The sequence below is a fragment of the Echinops telfairi genome, unplaced genomic scaffold (genome assembly GCF_000313985.2).
Source record: "Echinops telfairi isolate 266 unplaced genomic scaffold, ASM31398v2 ScPeMD7_1;HRSCAF=3_0, whole genome shotgun sequence".
Taxonomy (NCBI): Eukaryota; Metazoa; Chordata; class Mammalia; order Afrosoricida; family Tenrecidae; genus Echinops; species Echinops telfairi.
The window spans coordinates 81493067-81503733 of NW_022103896.1; the positions used below are offsets into that span (position 1 = coordinate 81493067).

The 10667-nt window shown below is 35.2% G+C and overlaps 1 protein-coding gene across 1 annotated transcript in view; it reads left to right on the plus strand.

Moving 5' to 3' along the window:
• SNTG1 (syntrophin gamma 1) overlaps positions 1–10667 on the plus strand; it is a gene marked incomplete at its 5' end in the record, with an annotated part of 207702 nt that overhangs the window by 180814 nt on the left and 16221 nt on the right. The window contains one exon of the mRNA XM_004697549.3: positions 7426–7536. Coding sequence (XP_004697606.1) covers positions 7426–7536 — 111 coding nt within the window. The remainder of the gene's footprint in view (positions 1–7425; positions 7537–10667) is intronic.

A 10667-nucleotide genomic window follows, 5' to 3' on the forward strand; every position in this document is an offset into this window, starting at 1 on the left:
GAGGGAACGTCATGTCTTGTGGTGAGGCTGAGCCTACAGCCCTCTCTGTGCATTGGCTGCTCCGTGTGAGAAAGTCGTCCTCGAAGATTGATTGGCCAAAATGCTGTCCACTCTTTCTGTTTCCCTCTTAGTTTGCTCCTGTGTAGGCTGGGCAGACCACAGATCTGGTATCTAATTTTTTATAACAAACTAAAACACATCAAATGGGCAGGAAACAGCCTTTTCAGCCAATGGTGGCATTGGAAAACCTGTATCTTCACCTGGAAAACAAGGAAAGAAGACCCATACCTCACACCATGTACAAAAACAGACTCCAGACATAATGGGGGGAAATCCACACTGTAGAAGACAGAGTAAAGAACTGTGCCTACTGAAAATACGAGATTTATGCACAACGAAACACTTCATCAAACAAGTGAACCCACAGATTGGGGGAAGAATAGTTTACATCAGATAAAACACTAATCTCCAAAATCTATAGAAAATGACAACATTTCAGCAGCAAAAATACAAATCACTCAATCAATAATGGGCACAAGACATCTAACAATTTTATGAAGAAATGTTTGAGATCATTAGCAATAAGAGAAATACAAGTTAAAACAGCAATGAGATATCACCTCACACTGACACTTGGCAAAATCCAATAAAATAAAATGACCAAAGCTGGAGAGGATGTGGAAAGAAAGGCAAGCTTTCACATTGCTGGTGGGACTGTAGAATTGTATAACCATTATGGAAATCCGTATATCACTTCTTTAAACAAATGAAAATCCAAATACCTTATGATCCAGCCATCTATCTACTGGATATACACCTCCCAAAATTAAGAATATAACATGAATAGACATATGCACACACATGTGTATTGCAGCAATTTCCACAATAGCAAAAACATGGAAACTGCCAAAAACTAACTATAGGGAAATGGATATACAAATTTCAGTAGATTAATACTATGAAATTTTATGCATCAATAAAAAACAATTATAACTCTCTTAAACACTGCAAGACATGTAAAAAACTAGAGAACCTTATGCTTAGCAAACTCAGTCAATCTTACAAAGACAATTAATTAATATCACCAGTGTTATAAGGAAAAACAAAGAAAATTGGGTCCCTGTTCCTTCCCCCCAAGTATCAGTTTTATTATCAGTACTTTGTATAAACAGTCATGATATTTAGGACAGGACATCAGCAGAATCATTAAGAGTATTCAAAAACTTTTAATCTCTTGTCTTTAATGGACTGTAAAAACCGCAATGTCATTGAGCTAACAGAATCTAATGAATCTGTGGCAGTTACATAATCTCCTGTCAATTTGCGAAGGGGTAGGGTCTAGCCTGTCAATCAGTTGCAGCTTGACGACCTCTTTTGGAGGTGTGAACTCCAGTGAGATAAATAGCTCACTGGAGGCCAGATGCACTCTCTGTGTGTCTCCCTGTGAGACATTCCTGTTGACAAGTCAGATGGAGCTAAGCTGAAGGCAACCAGAACACTGCAGCAGGAGGAGAAATATGGAGACCCACACTAACACTGAGTTGCTTCCACCACCACTGGATCCACAAGACTTTCCACCCACTGGCCTTTGATCTTCCTGCATTCAGCATCATTGCGTGTGCTGCGTGAATCTGAAGAGGAATTTATAGACCGGTGTTGAACATATGGGCTAATATTGAATGTATGGACTTGATCTGGACTGGGATGGGATGTTTTCTCAATGTACAATTGCTCTTTCATATAAAGTTCTTTCTTATACATAAATGAATGTCTCTGGATTTGTTTCTCTAGTCAACCCAGACTAATACAGGATTCTATACAGTTTGGGCCACATGTGACTTGTTGTCCTATTGACAGACCTTCTATTTCTACAACGGTCTTGTTAAACTCTCTTTAATGACTGCATGTTCTGAACCCCTTGGTTTAGTGCCTCTGGTTACTGACTTGTGCTTCTTATTTCGTCTTTAGATGGACACATCAGCCAAATCTGTCCACATTGGTTTGTACTTTCTGTCTTTCTTTAGCCAGTCAAGCATTCCCTAGATAAATCATGATGGCATGTGACCCTTACTATTTTTCTAACTACCAGGAGGGAGGACATATACATATTAAATAAAGATGTTAAAAGGACATAGCCTGTATTCAAATCATATGCTAAATAATAATCTAAGAAACTGAGCTATATGAAGAAAATGTCGCATAATGAATGGAAAAGACAAATGAACAACATGTAATGTAAGAATACACAACCTGCTTGTGAAAAGTATAGAGAACAAAAAGCACTAATGAAATCACACTGCAGCCTTCAGTGTGGATTACCTATATAAAGAACACAAAAATTCTCACCACTGCATAAATAAGCAATGTTATGATAAATGGAGAAAACACTGTCAAGTCATTTATTTAGCTGAGATCAACAATCAACACTCATGGAGGTAGCAGTCAAGAAATCAAATTGCATCTTGCATTGGGCGCATCTTCAGCAAAATATTTCTTGAAAGTGCTGAAAGACAAAGACATCATTTTTAAACTAAGGTGCACCTAACACAATCTTTGATAATTTGAGTGTTTCTAGTGGCTGCACAAGACCTCTTTGACGTGTTGGAGCGGAGTGATGCCACTCGGGGCATCAAATGCCTTTTCCCACTCAATAAAACCAAGTGAACAGCTCTGGCCTCCTCTACATTCAGCCAAGCTCCAGCTAACATCAGCAATGATAGCCTTTGTTCCATGCAGTCTTCTGAATCCAGTCTGAACTTCAGGCAGTTCCCTGATAAGGCACTGCTACAACTATTATTGAATGATCTTCAGCGAAATGTTACTTACACGTGATACCAATGCCATTGCTCCATAATTTTAGCATTCTATTGGGTCACCTTTATGTGGAATGGGCACAAACATGGATCTCTCCCAGTCAGTCTGCCAAATTCCCTGCATAGACTAGTGCGTGCTTCATCAGCTTGTTGGAACATTTCTATTGGCCTTCCCTCAATTCCTGAAATGCTGTTTTTGCTTGAACTTCTTTCATTAGCACCATTGGCTCTTGCTCATGTGGTACCTTCTGAAGTGGTGGAAAGTCCGTTCTTTCCTTTTGGTACTGTGACTGTGTATACTATTTCCAATTTCTCTTGCTGCTTCCTGCTCATTCAAAGTTTTGTCTATAAGATCTTTCATTATTGCAACTTGTGGCTTGAAATTTTTCTTGAGTTCTTTCAGTTTTGGACATGCAGGGTGTGTTCTTCTTTTGGAATTCTAAGTTTTACATATTTCATTATCATATATGACTTTGTCTTCTTTAGCTTCCCTTGAATTTTTCTATTCAGTTGTTTGACTCCATCATTTCTTCCTTTACAGTCGCTACTTGTGTTAGTCTGGGTTGAGACACTCATATTGTATAACAGCTTTACATCAAAGAGTAATTGCATATTTAGGCAGCATCCCAGTCCAGATCACGTCCAGAAGTGCAATGTAATCCTATATGCCCGATTCTAATCTGTAAATTCCTCTTCAGAATCATGCAACACATATAATGATGCTGAATACAGGAAGATCACAAGCAAGTGGGTGGAAAGTTTTTTGATCCAGTGACAGTGGAAGCATCTCCAGGGCTCAGGCTGCCGTGAGCATGACTACATGTGGCTTGTCAACAGGAAGGTGAAAAAGTCAGAGAAAGTGTGCCCTACCTCCAAGTAGGAAGAGAGGAAAACTTCTAGAATCCTCATGAGAAATTCATGCCCACAAGGAGACATCAATCAGACTATGACCTGAATGACAGGCTAGACTCCACCCCTATAACCTATTTATCAAGTTGACGTGAAATTGTGTAACGACCACACTCTCTATGATTTCAGTTTCTTCTGATTTCCACTTTGCTTTTTTTCTTTCCTTTCTGCCTTGTTAATGACTTTTTGTTTCTTCGTGAAAGGAGGTTGTGATGTCCTCCCACGGCTCATTAGGTCTTCTGTTATTAGTGTTCAGTGCATCAAATTAGTTCTTGAGATGTTCTTGAAATTCAGGTGGGATAGACTCAAGTTCATATTTTGGCTCTATTGCATTGATTTTCATTTTCTTCCGTTTTACACTGAGCTTACACATGAGGAATTGATGATTGTATCTGTGGCCTGATTTTATCTGCTGATATTGAACTTATCCATTATCTTAACACAGGCGTAGTCAATTTGATTACTGTGTATTCCTACTGGAGAAATTCATGTGTATAGACATCTTTTGTGTTGTTGAAAAAAAGTATCTGTTATGAGCAAATTGTTGCTCTTACAAAATTCTATCATGCAATCTCCAACCTAGTTTCTAATACCAAGTCCATATTTTCAACAATTTTCATTCCATTTTGTTTCCATTTTTTGCATTACAGTTGCCAATAATTATCAATGAATCTTGATTGCATGTTTGATCAGTTTCTGACACGTTTTTGGTAGAATTTTTCATATTACTTCATCACTAATGTTTATGGAATAAATTTGAAGAATAGTGGATTGATTGAATTTCCATGGAGATAGATGAATATAATCTTATTGCAGAAACATTGTACTTCATGATGGATTTAGCAAGATGCTTTCTGACAATAGATTCCACACCATTCCGCTTGCTTGCGTTATTCCAAGAATAGTAAATGGTATGATTTTCTAATTCACAATGGTCAGATCTAGTTCATTGTAGTTTACTAATGCCTAGGAAATCAATCTGTATGTGTTACATTTCATTTTGACCACTTCCAATTTTCTAAATGCATTCTTAGCTTATTCTATTTCTGATCATTAGCAGATTTTCACAGCTATTTCTCCTTACCTTGAGTTGTGTCCCACCAACAAATGAAGGTCCTTCCCTCCCCCAACCTATACCAGACTTACGTCACTGTAGTCAACTCCACTCCAAGAAACTTGGTCCTCTTGAGTCACATGCAGACTGCCCTAAGACCTGAGGGGCGCATCCTCTAGCACTAGCTCAGACAATGTTCTGCTCCATTCATTAGTCTTTAAGTATCTGACAATGTTTGGAAAATATGCATAAGGTTTTCAGTGCCTCCTTCTTCTGAAATGGGCAGGCTATTCCTTACGCATTGTCTGTTCTTAGTCTGGAAGCTCCTAGGATTCCTGTTCATTTTAGGTGCCTGTGTGGGCATTCAAAATACCACTGACATAACTTTCAGCATCATAGCAACACACAAGCCACCAAAGCTCGACAAACATACAGAAAAGTGGTGGACGTGCTATCAGGGGGTAATGAGACAAATGTTATGCCACCAAGTCTATTTCAAAGCATTGGGACCGTGTAGAACAGAGTTGAACTGCCACTTTGGGTTTCAGAGGTTATACTTTTTTTTTTAATTGAAACAGAAAGCTTTTTTTTTTTTTGAGAAGTGGCTTATGGGCTTGAAATGCTGACTTGCAGTTAGTAGTCCAATGCTTCCTTCACTGTACCCTCAGGGCTGCTCATCATGAGAGGTTCTGGAAAAGGACATCATGCTTGGCTGAGGATCAGCAAAAAGAAAAAAAAAAAGAAGAAGAAAATCCTCAATGAGATGGAAGATACACTAGCTGCAACAATGAGCTCACATGTAACAATTCGGAGGATGATGCAAGCCCTAATGGTGATTTGCCCTGCTGTACATCAGATCTTTGTAAACTAGAATTGACTTGTCAGCACTGAACAACAGCAATGGATGATGTTGATAGATCTTCTTGAAAGATGCAGGACAGTCACCGGAGATAATTCGAAAGAGGTTTTAAGAAAATTGAAAACTGCATTAGTGACTAAAAGGGTATAATCTCACTATTTTTCTATCATTTATTCCAGTGAAAATTGCTTGACTTTTTCCAACTGACAGGTTGCCAACTTATACAGGTTCAACTTTCAGAAAGTTTACTGTTTTGGTTTATGTGAATTAATATTTGGGAGAAAATATAAGGCTAAACTTACTTGGATATACCTTTATCACAGGCTCATTTTATATATTAATTATCCAATTAATGACAATAAAACAAGATTGATTCCATATGTCATCTTAGTTTTTAATGTTATGATATAATAGAAATATCACACGTGGGTAATTTTAATGTATTTTCTCACAGTTTAAAAAGCAAGAAGTCCACATTCAGAGCCCTGGCTCTAGGGATAGATTCTCTCTTGGCTCTGGAGGAAGGTCATGGTTTCTTCCACTTTGACTTCATAGCTCCTTGGATATCTCCATTTGTCTTATCCTCAGTTTACCCCATCTCTGCTTTGCTCCTTTATTTTATATTGCAGAAGAAATGGACTTAAACTACACTGGACTAATTTAAATAACAAAGAAAACACTTTTCCAAGTGGATTCTCAGAAAGAAACTGTTGTGTGCAGTTCTGTTTGAATATGCATGCAAAGCTTCTCCGTTTAATGCTTTATATGCTTGCTATTTTACTTTTGACATGAAAGTTGTTAGTTCTTGGATGCAATGAACACCAAAGTGCTGTATATACCCTGAGGTAATAAGACTTATAATATTAAAGTGTAAGGAACCATGATACACTATTTCCACTTACAGCCAATTTAACACTTTTATACCTCTATTTTATTATTTATTGCGTTTTATTACTCTCAGCTACAGAGAATTTCATTTATACAATGTATTTCAGATAGATGTTACTTTGTCAGTGATATAGACAAATGGAAACAAAAGGTTTACATAATGATCATTTCAGTTGAAATTCATGGGAGCAACATTAATTTTGGCCACAAGTGTGTATCAGGATGGTGTTTCATCTAAAGAGCCTTGGAAGCCCAGTGGTTCAAGCCTTCTGTTTCTCATTGGAATTGTCCACGATGTGAACCAGAGCCACTTCCTAGGAGAAAGATGTGGCCATCAACTGTCAAGGTTGACAAGCCTTGAAGACAGAGTAGAAAATGCCTTCTCAAGGTTTCCAGAGCTATACTACAGATTTGGCAATATTGTGTGTGTGTGTGTGTGTGTGTGTGTGTGTGTGTGTGTGTTGGTTTCATTTTGTTTTTAAATGTTATCTTTAGAACGCACATACTATGTTTAGAAATCCAAGAGAAAGTTATGGAATTATTCATTGAGACTCCTCATCGTTTTTATATAAAACAAGGAAACAGATAAGAGTTGTTTTCATTTACTCGCTGGTATAGGCACATATTTTAAGTGTCTTATTCCATTTTAAAATATGAAAAGATACCCACAAAGTGTTTTATTTTTATATAACCTCAAATGGTTACTTCATTGGAAGAAAGGTCATTTTTAAAACTGAGGGATCTATTCCCTACTATATATTTTTGTAATGTTTTGACTTAATATTGGAATGTGCTATTCTGTATGATTAGCTTTTATCACTAAAAAATGACTATCTCTCAATTTAGAGGCAGTCAACAATTTCATTCACTTGATTGTGTTTGTTTTTTTATTTTTCCTTCAGGCTGTACTTTGGAGGTACAAATTTTCTCAGCTTAAAGGTTCTTCAGATGATGGCAAGAGCAAAATCAAATTTTTGTTTCAAAATCCAGACACTAAACAGATTGAAGCAAAGGTAAATCCAAGAAATTCATCACATTACCCACTTCTAACTTCATTGCTGCCATAACGAGGCAAAGGGAAAGTATTTTTACAGTAACAAAGCACACAATCTATTTATCAGACCCTAAAGAGTAAAATCATTTTCTGATTTAAATAGTGAATCTACACAAGAAAGACGTCATTTAAACTAAAATACACACAGCTAATCACCTTTCTTCATTTTAATTTATTATGCATTGGATCTATGTCTTGCTAAAATGATATGTTGAAAACTAAAATAGTCATTTTAATAATCCTTGTGGTTTTACCTTGTAAAGAACCGTTTGAGTATCTTTCAGAAAATACTGAGTGTTTTAATTAATATTATTATCTTCTTGAAAATGAATAAAAATTCTGAGAAGAAGAAAGATCATTTTAACATCAATTCATGCTTTTTGCATTTAATCTTTTGTCTAGAAGATGGCTTTAATTTTTTTTAGTTTTGCTTTGCTGCATACGTACATTAAATGCATTGAAATATATTAACTATGCTGTTTTCCCTTATCAGAAAGACCTGTTTATTTTAATTTTATGTACATACATTTATAAATATCTAACATCAAAATTATTAACACTATCCTACAACAAAATTCACAATGACAAATTTCCATTCAAGTGATATATAAACATATATTCTAGTGTAAAAGAAACTAATAATTATCAAATGTCAAATTGAGAATTCGTTTCTTGGAAATAATAATCCTAGAATAGTCTATCTTAATTACAGAGTAAATTTGTTGTAATTATTATATTAAATGTTCTAAAATTCAGGGGTGGGTGGGGATCTTAGTCTGACATCCAAAACCTTTGAAGGAATAACCTTTTGTAATTCTTCAGTTTACACCTTTTCTAACATTATTCTAAACTTTGGTTAAATATCACCCTAATTCTTGCATTATATGTCTATTGATATCATTCTTTTAATATTTTTCCTTAGCATTTTGGGGGCTCTTTTAGATGATACCTTAGTCTTGTCTCTGGACAGATCTTCCCACGCCTGTCTGTCATTGTCTACAGGTTGTAACTGTGATATACTCTCTTTTGTTGGCCCCTTATTGCTTTTGCATCTCACTTGTGTTTGTCTATCATAATTTTATGCATATGACTTGATATATCTTCTCTAACTTCCCTGATAAGTTTGTTTTATTTCCATAACTATCAACCTGTCTCTGCACCAGCATATCCTCCATCTCTTCCTCATGTCACTCCCCTCTCTCTAACTGGCTACAATTAATCCATCATTGGATTTGCATCAGCCATATATAACAAAATAAATTGATCACTAGAACTATCATTTTTAAAATTAGTTATTTCCCCTGAAAATTTTAGTTCTTGGTACACGCTTCAATTGGCAACATGTAGGTTTTCTTCTAACCCTGATGAATAATGCTAATACTGTTCATTCCATTGTCTTAATGTAGAAACGCTGACTCAGAGTGATCCCGGTGGCAACCAAGGAACATTTGATTAGCTCTTTTCTAACATTATGTATTTACATGTAATTCATATATCATTTGATTCAATATTTCAGACATTTAAGAAGTTATGCAGTCATTGCCACAATCAATTTTAGAATGTTTTCTTCTTTCTTGTAGTTATTGTTGTTAGCTCCCCATTTCTCCCAACCTCCTTTGACATGTCACTATAATTATTCATCAAGTTACTGTTTCTTTAACTTTATGTGTCCTAGATTTTATATAAAGAAAACACATACCAAACAAAATCAAGAAAAAACAAACAAAAACAACAATGGCAAAACAAAACAGACAAATTTCAACTTAAAAGAAAACAGAACTTTTCAAAAACTGGAAGAAATATGAAATAGATCAAAAGAAGAACAAAAAGTTCTTAGTTAAGAGACACCATGAAACTCAAAGGATAAAGATTATCAATTTAGTATTGGAATTTGAATATTTCTATATTTCCTTGATATAGAAAATAATCCATTGTATAATTTAAATGAATATAGCATGTTACATATGCAAAGAGTATATTTAAGTTTATGAATTCTTGCCATATATGGTACATATTTTGGTTATTTTATTATAAAGTTTCAAACATTATTTTATGATCTCATTCATTATGAAATAGCCCTCAAAAGATGTTTGATTGAATGTGATTATAAAATGTACAAGAAACAATTGTGGAACTTTGGAAAGGCCAATTTTAGAAATAAATAAAGTATAACATTTCATTAGTTATCCAAATTCTCCTTGTGTTCCCTCACCTAATAAAATGAAGGATTATAATATTCAAATCCATGGGTAATATGGAATCTACTTAATAACACTCTATCTAAGAACTGGTCCATTAAAATGGTGGCCATTGCTACAGCACTCCTCTACCACACTGATGTGTCAACTGGTACACATGTGTCAACTGGTACTCATCAGTAGGGTGGGAAATTTCTATAAAGCTGGATGGGTTTCTTCCTAAGATTAACTACGATATCATTTTAAAGTCATTTATTCTATTAGAATATCACTCTTTTAAAAATGAGATAGGTGACATGATAAAGTGGGGAAAGTATGTTAGTATCAGGTAGATTTAAATTAATCTCCTCTAATCTTCATTTCCTAGCTGGATTTAAATTAAATTTAAATGAAAGGCTGGGGAAATTTATCACCAAGTCATAGCTGATGCCTTGAAGGAAAGGCATAAAGAATAAATCATGACAGTTCCTGGGACAAAGAGGATTATCAATAAGTTGTTTTTAAATTGATTCATCATTAAAGAATCTAGCATACTAATTAAGGACTTATTCAATCAATTACAACAGTTTAACTCTGACCTATAATATCGCTCTGAATTGGAATAGGCTCAATGGCAGTGAGCTTGGCTTTGGTTTTAGTAGAAGAGAAAATTAGTAAAGACGACTATACACAAGTATACATACACATACACAGACATATATGTTCCTTACCCTTCCGACTTAAGAACTTTTAATTTATAATAATAATCCAAATTGCTTTGATGTTTGTTTATCAAATGTCTTGCTCAATATCTATTGCCTTGCTAATTTTATTTATTATCTATTTACCATTTCAACTTGGAAAGTTTGCCCCAAACTCTCTGTTCACAATTCAGAAATATGAGCACTTTTTT